The 17856-nt window shown below is 33.9% G+C and overlaps 1 protein-coding gene across 1 annotated transcript in view; it reads left to right on the top strand.

The window, feature by feature from the left end:
* The window catches only part of LOC129241944 (collagen alpha-2(IX) chain-like), a 377459-nt gene that overhangs the window by 274758 nt on the left and 84845 nt on the right, over positions 1-17856 (top strand). The window contains exon 15 of the mRNA XM_054878494.1: positions 1014-1040. Coding sequence (XP_054734469.1) covers positions 1014-1040 — 27 coding nt within the window. The remainder of the gene's footprint in view (positions 1-1013; positions 1041-17856) is intronic.

Raw genomic sequence — 17856 nt, 5'->3', positions numbered from 1 at the left:
ACGCGGTCACTTTTTTGCATGAAATTCAGGTTATTTGGAACCAATTTTGCAACAACACGGCACAAACTAAAATCATTAACTATAATATTCTGAACTATAATATCTGCCAACTTTTGTGCGCTTATTGATTAACTTTTCTTTCCCCTTAATTAATGTTTTCATCAATCTTCGATGGCGACGGCCTGTCTTAACCACTAAGTTTGTCACCCTCGATGGGCGCACGAGCTCTTCTGAAGCGTTCTTGCCACTCGTAAATGGCTGTTTTCTCTGCAGTATAATTACAGAAACCGTTTCCCAACACTACTACTATTCGCACCATTGAATTCAGTTTTTACGCAGCTTTTACGTTGTTGCTAATTCAATTCCAATTTTAAACTGTAGAAAATCGGAAGCACGTGCACAAGTAGATTTACTCAATGTTAAGCGATGGCGACAAAATTTTTGTAAAATGTTAATGCAGATTTGGCAAAGTAACAAAAAAAAAACTCAGACCAGTTCACTTAGAACGTCACTTGACGGTCATTCCGGAAACCTTTTGATCAAGCTGGTATGACAGTAAGATACAGTACACGTTCCTTTCAAAATATATCTGTGTTCATTCAAATATTCTCCAACGTTTGGTTTTTTATTTTTATTTATAAATATTATTACAAGTAAATTTTGTTTTCATTTCGAAACACACAAACAAACTTCCCACATTTCGATACACAATAAACCAATAACTCCATACAATTTCGCATGATATCCAAATACAAATAACTTAACAACAACAGCAACAATAACATAAGCACAATATTGAAGCAGCAGCAGACAAAATCAAAACTCAGTTATAAGCCCAAATCGAGGCATAAAAACATTTTCCACTAAACAACTAAAACAGAAAATTACTGAACAATAAATTCAAACAGGAAAAACTAGCACAGGTTTTTATTAAGCTTTTTAAGTATGAGCTAAAAAAATATTTAAAAATTTAATACTAACAACTTTTCTGCTATATCCTTCGTCAAATACAGTTTACAACAGCGCCAGAATATGAGACGGTAAATATCTAGTCAACTAAAGAAATTATGCTAAAATTTATTGCAATTTTTGTAATCGTTGTTGTTGTTGTTTAATTTACTTACAACTTTATATCGTAGCATCGAACTTTCGCACTAGAAATTATGTTTTAAAAAATATGTTATTTAACCTTTTTTCACTTGCACCATTAGATTAAGTTAACCAAATTTAACTAAATATTCGGTAGCATTTTTCATGTCGCAGTCAAAAACATGTACTTATATATGTCATTCATCTGCAACTGTGCATAAAAACTCGATTCATCATTTTTATTCACTGGAACTTAATATGCAAACTCATGCTTTTTTATATACGAGGGGTGGTAAAACAGTTGACACAATGGAGTGGTTGCCGGAGGAAGGAGATGAAGGAGATGTGTGTTAGCTAGGAATACTTAGAGACTATGAACCTCGAGATATTAATTTTTGGTACTAACTTTCAGTCTAAATAATTTTGAAATTGACTTAATTTTTTGAATAATGATTTTTGAAAAAGTCGAAAAGACACACTTGGAAATTAAATCAACGAAATTGATGTAGTGTCAGCCCCGGCTACAGTTTGAAAAGTCCTCTATGAGCATTTACACTCAGTTAAAAATCTGCATAAAGAGTGTACGCTATTGAAAAAAGCAAAGAAAAATAAAATAAGCGCAAGTATGTGCTTCTTTTGAATAATAATGCTCCCGCTTAAAATCTTTATACAAAATACAATGGCTGCAATACAGAAGTGTGGCTTCAAAAAACTGAAAATAACCATTCGGCATTTAATCCAGATTTGGTTCCTCAGATTTTTATTTATTTCTAAAACAAAAAAAAGGTATTTCGGGGAAAAAAATTCCTGACGATGCTAAAGTAAAATCAGCTGTTTCTGTCTATTTTCACAGTGTCAAATAAATGCATAAAAAACTGTATGAAAGATCTGAGATATGAGGCGCAACTTTAACTGGCATATTTTGCATACAAATATTTAAATACGAATTGAACTAAATTCTGGGCCAAAACTGACTTTATCGAACAATCATTTTAGATGTATTTTGTGCTATTTATGTTAACTTAAATTTTAAATATTTCAAATTAACTGTAAACTAACCGATTATACTTACAGATAAAGTATTTTTGGTAACTGGAATTGGCAATTTGTTTGAATTTTAACTTTTAATATTTAGCAAATGAATAAGGTAGGAAATCTATACAAAAATATGCTAAAAGTTATTCAAAATGTATGCCATCAATATTGTGATATTTTATCTATCGCTTCAATAATTTCAAAAAGTGGCATCTTTATGGGAAAAAACCTGTAATGAGGTTAATTTAAGGAATAACACCTGCTAATATAAACTTTATTATAAAGTAATTTAAATTTATAAGTCCATCTGATCTATTAATGCAGTTTCCAAGAAATAAATGAATTTATAGAAATATATATTTTAATATTATTTAGGACTATTTTGCAAAACCACTTTTATACGAGAATAGTTCGTTTGAACTTCAAAATAAGGCCATAGTTTCATATTTAAATCCAAACACCGTTCTCCTCTTTCTGCGAACTTTTTGACCTACCTTCGTATTGTATCAATCCCATGCACATGGGGCTCACCATGTCGTATGAGCGACACTTAATATTCGCATTTCTTGCGTTGCCCTTTCCATATTACGCGCAAACCTTCATACATATGTGCGAGCACGAATAAACGTAAAATACTTTTTCCGTTTGCAATACACCGAAACTCATTGACACAAACACCATCCAGCGCCGGTTATTGCGCACATTTTTTGCTCGTGTGAGAACATTTTTTTTCTGTTTTTTGTTTATGGAAATACCTGCACACAAACTGGTGCGTTTACCGGTGTGCAAATGCAGGACGGCATATCTTTGCTACATTTTTATTCAGTTGTGAGAGCACATCATTTCATATTATTTCATTTCCCGATGATTTTATTTAATTCTTCACTCGTAGTTTTTATAAAGGAACGCCGTTTTTTTTTCGTACCATTTTGTGCATTTTCCTCTGTTTTGAGCACCTCCGACATTTTTCTACAGATGCAGTGGTTCGCATATGCATTCGTTATATACCAATTGGCACTCTTCTGTTAAACGTTCGTGTCAATTGTCATTCAACGGTATTAAGCAATAAATGCTACGCGTTCAAATTTAAATAAATTTTCCATAGTATTCAAAGAGTTCGCAGCGCAAATGGTGGTATCATAAAAGTTGTCGATAACTATATTTTTAATGGTGCTTTTGAATGCTCTTTAAATAGTGAGCATTCTGTGAAATACAGGCAATAATAATCCCAAATTTTACGCCGCGGTGGTAGGAAGTCAATTTGTTTGTACTTAGGCATATATGTACTTTTGTATTAACAATATGGCGGCCTCATGAGATATTTTTCAGATTTTCGAGAAAAAAACGACAACTAATTGTTAAAAACATTCAAATTTGTGAAACAAAAAAATCCTTGCATCAGGCACGAGTTTTTTATGTTTTATTATATATATATTTTATTGCAATCTACCAAACGGTTTTTAAGTTACAGTGATTACCAGTTCAAAACATAGTTTTGAGAAAAACGCATTTAAAGTGTTGCCACTTGCTTTCGAACGCTCCGGAACGCCCGAGCGCTCTTTGTTATTTGTTGAACAACTCGAAAAGTATTTGTCAGATTGACTTCCAATTTTCACACAATGTTTTTAAGATACTTTAAAAAAATGTGAAAACAGAATCCAATTTTTTGTAAATTCTGACTACTCCTAACCCCTTAAAATAATAGAGTAAAATAAAATTGCCTGCCAGCACCAATCAAGGCGAATATATTAAAGGTAATATCGTTAGACCAGCTGACTTGTTTTTTTTCTTTCGCCATGTGCACTCGGATGCCAGCATAAAATGAAATGACAAAACCCGTTCCATTCGTCGCATGCTTCTAGCTCAAAGTTCTTATCGGCTTTGCAACATAGTTCGTCCTTTTATTTTTCTTTTCTTGAGATATTGCTAATGATCAAAATGTTGTTGTTGTTGTAGAGCGACTACCTTTAATGAATGTCCCTTGGCACAAGTTTGTTAGATACTTCGTATAATTTTACCCAAAACGCACAATTAGAGCAACACAACGACGAGTAAAGCGCTTCACAAAAATCTTCAAGGTCTTTTTACCACAGAAGAATATTACCCTTAGAAGGTACTGAGTGCGACTCTAAATGTGAAGATTAAACATGAGTAAGGTTTTTTTTTCGAGCAGCTCGGCAGGCAGCTAAACGCTAGTTTTTATTTCTGACATGAAAAAGACAACCGCATTTTCAAAAGCGATATAAATCCACGAAACGAATTATAAATAGCAAAGAGTGAATTAATAATTGAACTTATTTTCGATTATTATTTGTATTTCACTTCAACTTGGGCTACGGATTTCTGGCTGAATTCTTATTTACTGAATTAACTTCTAGTGCGCAGCTGTGAAAATTGATTTTACTGATAAATTTATATTATATTAAATCTGCTTTCGTGTGTACTTTCATGGTCTACGACGTCTAACAAAAGCGAGAAAAAGTCAGATCACGTCTGAATGACATTTGCACTTAAACGCCTACAATACATTCAACGCGTACACATATAGATATATTATATATGACATGATTCTGCTTGAATTTTAATGCGTTTAAATCTGCGTGAATAACTTATCCCAGAACATTATTTTTATTTTGCACTTCAAGTAACACATTACAGCAACGCTACGTTTTCACCTCACCTCCACCTCCACGTTCTACCTCTACTCATAACTCTAAATGTTTATCATTTCCTGGCTTGCGCACAATTTTTACACTTTTTCTGTGGATTTACATTCTCAGCACATTATAAATTCCCTAATAAAATTTTATTCTATGCGTTAGTTGTCATCGTAAATAAAATGCGTAGACATTTTAACTTTTTTATGCATTCATATGCACTGACGCGCAATGAGTGTGTATAAGCATTGTTCATACGTGCTACATACGTACCCATACACTAGGTTGTTCGACAAGTTTTGCGGTTCGATAATAAAAGCACAATTTTATGGTTTGAAATACATTGTCTGATTCTCCCTGAACATGAAACCACTTGTTCCAATCAGATCCCAATTTATGAATTCCATCCATGAAGCGAGAATCTGGAAGGGCTGCAAAATTCACATGCATTTTTTTAAGTTTGGAAACGGAAGGAAGCCGCTAGGGGATGCTCCAAAAATACGAGCTTCAATTCATGGATTTTAGCCATTGTCAAATTCTCTTGTGGCACGGTGCATTGTGTTGATGAAATTTGTTTTTTTTCTTTTGCGAACTGGGTCTTATTTCACAAACTTTTTCTCTCAGCTGATTTAAAAGATTTCAATAATATTCAAATTTTATTGTTTTACCAGTTTGGAAGTGATCCACAAACAAAATTCCTTTCGCATCCCAACAAAACTGATGCCAACACCTTCTTGACCGATTTCTGGACACCAACTCTGCAGCACCCATTATGCACACAACTTTCTGAAACCCAATACTTCCGTCATAACTTTCATTGGTTACTCTGCCCAATGAGATGTCCAGGACTTCTACTAAATCTCTTTCAGTCACTCGCAGATTTTCCAGTGCAATATCTTCTATTTTTTCTACGATGGTTGCTGTTTTTGGACGTGCTTGACGTGGACCGACTTGTACGACCACATTTGAATTCAGCAACCCATCTTTCTACGGTACCAATTGTTGGTGAAAAGTTCTTGTACACACTCGTTCATAAATTTCCTTTCAAAAATAAAAATTCAATCGTTGCGCGATACTTGATTTTTTCGATTGTAGGAAATACTGTGACACGTCGGTGTTAAATGGCATGTAAACATAGAATGAATGATATACCATATTGGAGCAAAACTTCACAAACGTTCATATGAAGAGCGTACCATAACAAAAAAAAATGTAGGCTATTAGCAACACCCTCTCTTATCGAACCGCAAAACATATTGAACAACCTAGTAAGTGTCAAATACTTAAGAGTTCTTTAATTTACTGACATACTACCACACCATTACTTTATTAAAACAGTTCCGTTCAATATTTTTCCCTCTATTATTATCCAAAGTGGAGCAAAATTAGTCACCCTATCGCAAGATTTATAATTTTTACAAATATCAATCATATTTGACACTTGCGAATTAGACAGCTGCAGTATACAAACAGACAATTAATGGAGCGCGTAAAAGCCAAAATAAAGATTTCCATCTCTCAAATTCATTTCGCCGTTTATTTAGCAAAAAAATATTCAAAAAAATTGGATGGTTAATTTTGCGCTACCTTGCACAAAACATGATTGGCAAAAATGGCGTCATGTACACTCATACACGCGCACATTGGCATCTAGCATTGAAATAATATTTCGGCCGAAGAGTGACAAAAAACGCAAAAAATACGTGTCATTTACTGACACATTTTGAAGCACTCAAAAGAATGTGCATTTCAAAAGCTTCTCATTACAAGGTCATAATACCAGCACGTGCGTATGGCAAAAAGCCTTGAAAATATCTTACACTATGTATGTCTGTATGTGTAGGTGTAAAAATGTGCTCCCGTAAAGAGCAGTGTCAGAAGCCATTGCGTTGAACAAGTATTATACATGCAACTCATTTTATTATTTTTAGCCGGCTGATCGTTGTGGCTCAAAGGTTGAATTTTGAAGTACTAATCGAATTAATTTTGTTCACTGTTTTTCACCACCGCTATTTCGGTTCGATGGGTTTTGCAATTACAAAGTAGAAATCTTCGAACTAACCGAGAGATAAAGCAAACGACCATTGAAAATATGCACCGGCAAGATTTATGACCCACGCATGGTCTATGATTTCGTAGTTCAGTAGTGTAACAAATGGGTATATTTTTTACACGTGTTACACCTAGTATTAAAAATGAGGCTTTGGGCTTCGATAGGCCAACACAAGACAAACGGCTGAAAGACAAATCATAATTTTTTTATATTGAACGATATCATCCTTATTTACTCAGGAAATACACACATGGAAGTCGGAGGCCCTTGGTCGTAACCCTAATCCCATGTCGATGGGCTATTCGTGTCTGGGCAATTCGTTGAGAAATCATAAATTTCTTATGAAATTACTGCACGGCAAACGACAAATCGACATGGGATTAAGGGTCCATAGGGAACGACATGGAATTAGGGTTAAGAATGGCTTGGGAAGGTTGTACCCCAGTATGTATTCTATTCTTGGCATAAATCATAGCTGTGGTGTCGCAGTTGTCGTTATTTTAAAGACTGAATACAGAAACCACATTTGTAAGTATCAAAAACAAGTAGACTATAGGGTGGACCATGTAAAATTTGCTTTTTGAATCGGCTATAAAAAAAAACTAATCAATATTTCTTCAAATTTTTTTTTTTATTTTGAAGATTATACATTGTCATTTATGAATGAAAAATAATATCGTTCCAATGACTGCCACGACTGGCTTTACAGTAGGCCATTCGATCAACCCAATTTTTAAGCACACTTTCGATTGTTTGGTCTCCAATTTCATGAATGGCAACTTTGATTTCGTTTTGTTTTAAAGCATCAATTATCTCTGGATGGTTTGCATGGTATTTGTCCTTACCGGCTCCCCACAAAAAATAGTCCAACGGGCTTAAATCACAGCTCCGAGGCGGCCAATTGATATCAGAATTTCGGCTGATTATTCGGTTTTCAAAAACGGTAGCCAAAAGTTCGAGTGCAACTTTGGCAGTGTGACAAGTTGCATCATCCCGTTGAAACCAAATGTCGTCCATGTCATCCTCTTCAATTTTTGGAAACAACTCGTTGAGCATGTCACGGTAACGCTCGCCATTTACTGTAACCGCGGCTTCTCGCTCATTTTCGAAAAAAAATGGCCCGATGATGCCGCCACACCAAAAACCCCATCAAATAGTGACTCGTTGTGGATGCATTTGCTTTTCTACAGTAACGTGTTAATTTTCTGAGCCCCAAATCCAACAATTTTGCTTATAGACGTAGCCACCGATGTGAAAATCAGAAAAGAAGAAGAAGACTCACCACTTTGGAAATAGGTGTTCAATATTTCCCAATTTTGTTCAAGCGTATAGCGTCTCATTTCGTAAATGTCAAACCTTTAAGTAAATTATGAACGCATTTGACATGTCATTTGTGTTACCGTTCTCAAAAAAATAGGTGGTTCAGAAAGCAAACGCTATATGTAGTTTGTTTTTATTTTATTAAAACATTTTATTTTTTTCTTATAATTGTTCTATGCAACAAAATTTTCGAAATCACTTTTTCCCCACTCCGGTCGCTATTTTTCTTCATGATTTGTCCTTCAATCAGTCGGCATTGGTGTTATTGACCTGACTATATTGACCTATTCTTGACTATATGCCATTTTAAACAGAAATACTATATAAGACATTTTCGGCAGACTCTTTGCAATTTCTCAACTTACTTTTAACTAATGCCAAACGCAATCCATAGGCCGACATTGCGAATTTATTATTTTTGGGGCCAAATAAACATTAAATGAAGTTAGTTATGAATTCCGTGTAGTGAGCTGAAGCTGACCCTAGTAAAGTCTTCCATAATTTTCTCTTCGCAATCGTTTTTTTTTAACACTCTTTAATGCAAATTTCTATGTTCATTGTGCCAATTTTGTACAAACGAGATTGCGCTTTTGTGACTTTGTCACAGTATGTGCACCAAACTTTTCAGTATTATCCACAAGTGTTGCGTCTTCAACTTCGTGTAGTACCTACTGCAGTCCTGAAAGTGAGCTGAAGTTCCCTATTTCAAGCTCTCAGGTTCGTTTTCTGCGTATTTTTCTGCTGCTCACTAAACTGTTTTTTGCTTCTTCGAATTTCTGGGTTAGTTATTTTCTACTATCTCTCTCTTATGGACTGACTAGTTCCATTTTTTTTTTGTTTTTTTTTGCTACATCTCCAGAGGGCATGCTACAATTTACAAAGTTTGATTTCGTGAACCCATTTTGCCAGTACTTCTAGGACATCGCTCGATCGTAGGCCAAATATTATGTAGTTCAGTAACGAGTCCGCAATACATCGTGCCATTTCTAGATTCGTTAAATGTTTTAGCTTTTATGAATGTTCATCGTATTTACCAATAATAAATTTGCGGCGCCGTTTTTTATTCATTTTTCACATAAAAATTATATGTTTTAACACAAAATAAGAACTGAGATTGCTTGAAGGAAAATATTAGTGAAGCAAACAGAATTTTTTGGCTCTTTCGATCTTCGGAATTTGCACATTTCTTTCGTTTCAGTTCTCACATGGCAAACTCCTCGAGCTATGGTGGTGGAATGAATACCATTCGTTTGGTATGAGTTCGAAAGTTCATTTCTAAAATGAAAACATTCCTATGAGTATATTTCTATTTATCTGTGGGCAACATTTTTTCCAGCCGCATTTTGGTCGCCGCCGTAGCCGAATGGGTTGGTGCGTGATTACCATTCGGAATTCACAGAGAGAACGTTGGTTGGAATCTCCGTGAAACACCAAGATTAAGAAAAACATTTTTCTAATAGCGGTCGCCCCTCGGCAGACAAAGGCAAACCTCCGAGTGTATTTCTCCCATGAAAAAGCTCCTCATAAAAATATGTGCCGTTCCGAGTCGGCTTGAAACTGTAGGTCCCTCCATTTGTGGAACAGCATCAAGGCGCACACCACAAATAGGAGGAGGAGCTCGGCCAATCACCCAAAAAGGGTGTACGCGCCAATTATATATATAACATTTTTTCCGGAAATAATTTACGGCGATTATTGCGATTTTCGGTGCACTTAAAAATGGATCCTTTGACTTGCCGTAGAATATATTGTTCATCACGCCGAGAAAAAATTTTGTTATTTGCAACTTTTAATCTATTTCTAAAACTTTTATACTCTTTGCACCGTTTTATGATGTACGATGTAACGTCGATTGGCCTCGATTTACAATTTCAGATATTTTGGTTTTTCGTAATGATGAATTGCTAATTTTCACATTTCAACACTGGTTTGTCCTCTTTGTCTGCCCATTTCACTTTTTTATTATCCTTTATAAACAAATAACACAATATTCAACATATGGCAAAGAAGTTTAACGTTTGCGTTGAAAATTGCCACATGTTAAATAATTTATTTTTATTTTATTAAATAAGGGAGCATTTCAAAGTTTGCTTTTGCCATTTAATGCACTACCAGTCCCCTACATTTAATGTAAAACCAAATATCTATATAGGTGGATGTACGTGATTCGCTTGGAGCTACTGTATATTACAAGTAGATTCCTAAAACACGAAGCCGATTTTCATGAAATTTTGATGAGTCGTCGTGACTATGTTTCTGAATGTTCGTAAGTGCTCTCACTTTCTTAGTTTGTACCAAACGTTATTATAAACCCATTTCTACCAAACCGATATTTTTTTTAAGGAAAGTTTTAAATGAAATAAAATATGTTATTATTTCATTTCATACTAATAGTACAGGGACATGAAATATACATCTATTCTCACAAAAAGTAGTATAATTAATTTGTTATTTAGATTTTGTTATTATTTGGATTGCCACAATTTTTACATGCAGAGGTTTTTTGCAATGTTCATTTAGCATATATATTTCTTTTTACAAAAAAACACATATATTCATAGTTTTATTTCCAATTTGGCATTTCTCATATTTGGCAAGTTTTCCTTATATGTATTAGAACATTCAAGGTGTCATTCAAGGTTTCCTGTTCAGATAGATGTTTGTAACTTGCGAATAGTTCTTCTGCTAATTGAAACAAAAAAATTATTTGCGATATATTTTCACCGGTTGTTTTGTTAAGAATGTTAAGAAATACTTGAAGAGGCCATCTCCGAGATCCTAACTTTACAATATAATTTCTGACATTTTAGTCTCTTCACCCCGCAATTAGTCTTATTATAAAATATAATATTTTCTGGTCATTTTTTCCGTCTTTCTCAGTGTGTGTTGTACATACTTTTTTTTAGATGGCTTTCTTTTATTTACCATCAAAGTACAATACAATTATCAGTTTTATGACTTTCAGATGCAAATCGCAGTAAACTATTTCTTTTTTTTTCCCCAGTTTCGGAAATTATCTTTTATTTCCACGAATTGTTCCATCTAAAATGAACTGTTTTTTTTAAATAATTTTAATGCTAGTGATTTGTTGGGAAACATTATCAGTTTAAAACTTTCTTCCCGCAACAGTAAATGGTTCCATTAATTTTAGAAAACAAACTCATTTAACGGAATTGACGACTGTCTTGTTTCGTCCTTTCTCATGTATGCGAGTCCATTTATAATAAATTTACTTTGTAAATCAGATACCAAGCAAAACTTAATTCCAAGCTTGTCGGGTTGGCTTGGCTTATATTGCGTAAATGGGCATTGGTCGGAAATAATTGCACATCGATAGTGAGGTCTTGCCCCGGTGCGTAGCAATTCTAGATTCCGTCCCTAAATTTTTTAACTGGACAAAAATATTCTAAATGTATTTTCCTGAGAAAAAATATATTCAGCACAATTTTTTACATAATTTTTCTACTTGTGTCGCATTTCGGCTACCCTTCTTTCAATCGCACTTATTTCAACCGTGTACAACGACTACCAATAAAAAAATAACTGAATACTATGAGCATTTGAAATAAACAAAATAATCTAGAATATTATTAAATACATGAAATTAGAAAAAGTCATAATATTAGCACAAAATATTAAATGAAATTTAAAGACCGGTTAAAAAATTTCGAGCTGTCGATAACACTGGTTTACAGCCAAAATGCACCAGAGACGCCGTTATGAAATTCCTATGTAAAATCACCGTCTGATTCCGAAAATCAAGGTTATTTTTTATTCTATGGTAACGTTTTCGAGAATTTACGAATTACCCTTATTTCAAAAAAAAAAGAATCGACCCACTTAATCATATATATCTCGAAAACGAATTGAGGGATTCCAAAACCGTTTAAAGCTTTTAAAAGGTAATAAAATTTGCTATAAACTGTGTGTAAAACACTTTTTACTAGGCCCTGCAGATTCAAAGATAACGAACTATCATAACGGATTTTTAAATTTTTTTTTGTAATAATATAAAAAAAATTGTATTTTGAGAGAAAGGATTTTTAAAAATTTTTATTTTTTCCTATATTTTTTGTTTTCACTCTAAGCTCTGTTTTATTACAAAAAAATAAACTTTGATTCAACAAAATCGATGAACTAATACAAAAGTTACAAGCATTCAAGTAAATATATTCATATAGTAAAACTTAAGTACCCTACAAATAATAGCATATGTACATATGATTCTGTCTTAACTCTATGATCTTATTTTATAATTGAAAAAGTTATGTGTCTTGTTTTGACGTTTATTTATATAAGGATCGGTTTCTCTTATGAGAAACCAACAGTAGTCACCCATCATAGCGACATCCCAGAATCCTTGATACTGACTTTCAATCATTTTCATTTGCTGGTGAAACCTTTCGCCATGCTTGTCACTTTCGTCGCCAAAATTTTGCGGGAAAAAATTTAAATGGGAGTGCAGAAAATGAATTTTTAAAGACATATTTACTCCTGAAAGAAAATTAAAAAGGGAATTAGATAAATATATAAGTGACACATTAGCATATAATTTTCTTAGGCTGGATTAATCTTCCAATTCAGAACAAATTTTGGTCACTCTTGTTTGTTCGAAGCAGGGCAATAAATTCAGATTAAGGGCTATATATTCTCATATAAATTTAAAAATTTGCTTTAAAATTTTTTGTTTAGTTTTAAAGTTAACTGAGAAAACGGTCTTATATGTGTTTTTTATTTACCTATTTCCGCATAGTTTTTGATTAAATCGTTCACTATCCGCTCGAAGTTAGGACTTTTGTGTTTGCCTAAAAAAGAAGTAACGACCTTTTCAAAAGAGTCCTACGCCGCTGCATCCACTGGTGGCAATAGTTCTTTGAAATGGCTATTGGCCATTATTTTCCTTATTTGCGGCCCCACAAAAATCCCTTTCTTTATTTTTGCTTCTGAAATCTGTGGAAAGATTGTTTTCAAATAATGAAAAGCTTCGTCTTCTTTGTCCAAAGCCTTGACAAAGTTTTGGATAAGGCCGAGCTTGATGTGGAGCGGAGGTAGAATTATTTTTTCCTTCTTTATAAGTGGTGAGTATTTTATGTTACCCACAACAACTTGAAACGCGATTCGTTCTAGCCAATCCTTTATGATGTAGTGGTCTTGACGTGCTCGGCTATCCCATTTGCATAGAAAGCAACAGTATTTTGTGTATCCAGATTGTAGACCACATAGCATTCCAACGACTTTTAGATCGGCACATATTTTCCAATCATGTTCTTCGTATTTAATTAATTTAAGCAATTTTTGCATTGTCTCATATGTTTCCTTCGTATTTACTGCATGCGCGATCGGGATAGATGGCTTTTGGTTGCCAATATGCAATAATACGGCCTTTAAACTTAATTTATTGCCGTCTATGAACAATCGCCACTCTTTTGAATCATATGGTTCACCAAACTATTTAAATAGACCAGCAATGTTTCCTTCTTCGTATAGTACTGGGAGAATTGTTCGTGACGAGTCCTATAATATGTTACCTTAACATCGGATGAAACAAATTTAAATTGTTGCATACGACAGGCGTGTAGTTCGGCCTTTTCTTTTGACAATTCCAAATCCCTTATCCAATCATTGAGTTGTGCTTGTGACAAAGGGTTTCTTTCGTTTTCCGTTTGCAGTTCAGTACAACATGATGTCGCGTAATCAGATACTGCTGTTGACAATGAAACTGGAGCCGGAACTAAAGTTAAATTTGATTCTGGCAATGTAGCTTCCGTTGAATTTAGTTCTGGTAATGAGACTGCAGATACGCTCGCATAGGTTAATTTTCTTGACTTTCCAACCCCAAATACTTTTGTAGTACAAATATAGTAGTCCGTTGAATGGCAAGTTGGTTCCCTCCACTTCATTGGTGTAATAAATTTCATATGTCGCCTAAATAGATAGTTTAAGAAATTAGTCAGATATGCATTAAAAGAGAGCAAACTCCTAATTTTTACGATGTACCTTTTGGTTCCGGTTTCCGAAAATATCAATTCGACTCGACATGTGGTGCACACAGTATTCGGTGTCCATGGTTTTTCATTGTTTCTAGGCTCAATTCCATAACACTTATGGTATGCAAATTTCAAAGGATTTGAAAACATACGTCGCATCCTTTTAACGATAAATTCCCCGCAGATGAAACAGAACATATCTGGATCATTTTTACACTCAAACTCTCTCGCCCTTTTATTCGTATTATATTTTTAAGTAAATGACGGATTATAAACTGTAATTATAAAGTGAACAGTATCCGGCGATCCTTGCAGAAATTATGAAGGAACGAGGCACATGTACTATTATATATACCTATGTAAGTATAAATCAGCTAAAAATGCAAGCCTACCTATACAAAAAGGTTCCCTAGTTATACATAGAAAACACTACCTGCCTTAAACATATGAACATGCTTGAAATGTATCTGTGTTTGAGATAACGACACTAACAATTTTTTGTATCTAATAACCCTTCCAAAATCTACCTGTGATTAACTGACATGCGAATACTAACACATATTACCAGTAGGGTACTTAAGTATTAAATGGATATATTTACTTGAATATTTGTAACTTTTGTATTCGTTCATTGATTTTGTTGAATTAAAGTTTATTTTTTTTGTAATAAAACAGAGCTTAGAGTGAAAATAAAAAATATACGAAAAAACAAAAAGTTTTAAAGATACATTCTCTCAAAGTACAAATTTTTTTATATTTTTACAAAAAAAATTTAAAAAATCCGTTATGATAGTTCGTTATCTTTGAATCTGCAGGGCCTAGTAAAAAGTGTTTTACACATAGTTTATAGCAAATTTTATTACCTTTTAAAAGCTTTAAACGGTTTTGGAATCCCTCAATTCGTTTTCGAGATATATATGATTAAGTGGGCCGATTTTTTTTTTTTTTTTTGAAATAACGGTAATTCGTAAATATCTCGAAAACGTTACCATAGAATAAAAAATAACCTTAATTTTCGGAATCAGACGGTGATTTTACATAGGAATTTCATAACGGCGTCTCTGGTGCAGAAAAAAAGTAGAACTCTATTTACACCTGTTCCTGCTGTTGAAACCTTAAGTTCCTTAACAAAGAAAATAATTTAAGTCGCAGCTAGAGAAAAAATTAGCAAACGAAAGGCGGATAATTATCTCAGTAGTGGGATGTGCCGGTGTTGGGAAGTATTTTCGTTTATGCGAGAAATTAGGAAAATGCATTATTTATAAATCCTAATAAAGATAACCAAAAATAAAAATAATTGCAGGGTTACCTCCCATAAAAACTCTTCAAAATATATAGTAAAATACAAAGCCTTGATTTGACGTGTTCTAGTTTATTGGTTTCAAGAGGAAGTGAAAAAATGCAATACAATAAATAGAAATTTAGTGTCTATATCCTATGGTATGCCAGATTTGTGATATATTATTTATTTGAACAAAAATATCAACATCTGTTGTCACCAACAATACCACTATAAAAGAGATGATGACGTAAAATGTAGCAGAAACGGTAATGTCAATACTACGAGCATAAAAAAATATTTTTCGAACTAATTTACCTGCGGAATTTAAACGAGAAAACCACAAGCGTACAAGCTTTCTTCTTCCTCCTCTTGATTGGCGCAATAACCGTTTACGCGATTTTGGCATAGAAGCTTTTATATTACAGAAATAAAAAAAGAATCAAATAAAACAAATATTACAAGCAATACTCATTTTCTCCATACATATCTTTTTTATACATTCTCACGTGTAGTATTTTTATTATATAGCCCTAATAATTTTGCAACTGATGTCGCATATTTATTTTGTTCCCTCCAGCCATCAATAACCAAAAATTTACGATTGCAATCAATATGACCAGAGACACATTTCACAATATTAGGCAACCATAATTCAAAAATTCGTTTATTCTCATAGAAGCAGTAGAAATACAAATGCATAGGATATTATTTATTCACTTGCACGCATACAGGGTGTGCCATGTTAACCTAGTCAATGGAATATTTGAATAACTTTGGCTTGCTCGATATATTTAGAATAATGGATAATTTTTTTGAAAACTTACCCTTTTGTAATTTATCTTAATTAGTTTCCGAACACCACTTCCTTTCGAGGGTCGTTTGAAATGTCCGTACTAAAATAAAAATTACTTAATTCTTTGGGGTAAAACTATTTTTATTTTTTGACATAGTCTCCTTTTAGGGTTATAAACATCGTCCAATGCAGTTTGTTAATTCCCTTCGAATAACAAAATTTGTTGAAGTCTGGAAAATAGCCATTCGTTTCTGTAATCACCTCCTCGTTTAAATAAATTATTTTTCCCGCCACCTTTTTTTAAAGTTGTGGTCCTAGGAAGAGATTCTAGGGAGCCCAGTCTGGAGAATAGGGGGAATGTGAAACGAGTTGGAACCTTATTTTCATTAATTTTGCGACCACAACTGCTGAGGCGTGTGCTGGTGCATTGTGGAAATGGAAAAGGAAAGACCGATCTGGTTGAAACTTGGTTTGTCACTAACTAAACATAACCTCAATACGTGACAGTGGTGCCACCTCTCTGAATTTGCACGGACTTTTCAAACGACCCTTTGCCAGTCCCTCGAGCTTTACTGCTGCCTATTGTGCTCCCATGTTGCATTTCAGCTCTTCCATTGTTATTTGGCATATTAACAAAGACTCTCTAATTGAAAACCCTGCATAAAAATTATCCAGTCCATCTCGGTAGGGTTCACTACTGCGGGAGATAACATATGTCACGGATATCGATAAAGAGGAACAATGTTCTGTCATATTGTGTTATAGTATTTTTTTTTTGTTGATGCTTTTCATAACTTGCAGATTCTTTTATACCTCTGCCGTTTCGATTTCTGCTATGTTCAGACCACCAGTTTCATCAAAAACTTGTCGAGGAGCCACTTTTGGAGAAGATTTCGACACATTTCATAAGGTTTTCTAGATAGTTGGATTTGCTGGCTTAAAAATTCAAATTCTCGACGTAAAAAAGGTGGCTCAGCCGGCTTCTTCCAGAGTGTCTTGGCTTTAGCACAAAATCATGTCCTGTTTCATTCATCAGATGGCTTAAAAGATTCGCCTTGGAAGATACCATTTCGAATGCTGATTTTGCTTCCACTACATTTATATATATTGAACATTTTCAGAGCCGGGAATTTTTATTCTTGTCCTCTAATATTGCATAATTTTGTTTTTCAGAAACTGTATGATATCGGGGTTGAAATTATGAAGAAGAATTACTTAGTCACTATAAGCTATTACTCAGTCAATATAAGCTGCATAGAGACTTCAGTTATGCTTTTTATATTGGCCAAGGACTACTTGATCTGTGATCAATTTCTCTTTGCCTCCTTGGGACCTGAGAGATCTACTCTGATCCCTTTATAGATTCAGAGTATTTCCTCAATAAATTTTAGTATTTGTCCTATTTTATTTAGTTTTATTTCCTTCTCTGGTAGAATATGTTTGCATTAGTGTTTATGCCGCTTATGCGTCAGCGCCGGGTATACTTAGTTATCAGAACTTCTTTTCCAATATGCGGTTGATCTTTTTTATTCTGAATAATGCCACTCTCATAAGCCAGTCGAGTTAAGTTCACTTTGTATGGGATAATTTTAAAATCCTGCATCTTCCTTGAAGTGAATTCTCTGCTGAACTTTGCGGAT

The sequence above is a fragment of the Anastrepha obliqua genome, chromosome 3 (genome assembly GCF_027943255.1).
Source record: "Anastrepha obliqua isolate idAnaObli1 chromosome 3, idAnaObli1_1.0, whole genome shotgun sequence".
In the NCBI taxonomy this organism is placed as follows: domain Eukaryota; kingdom Metazoa; phylum Arthropoda; class Insecta; order Diptera; family Tephritidae; genus Anastrepha; species Anastrepha obliqua.
This window is presented reverse-complemented; position numbering and strand designations above follow the sequence as displayed.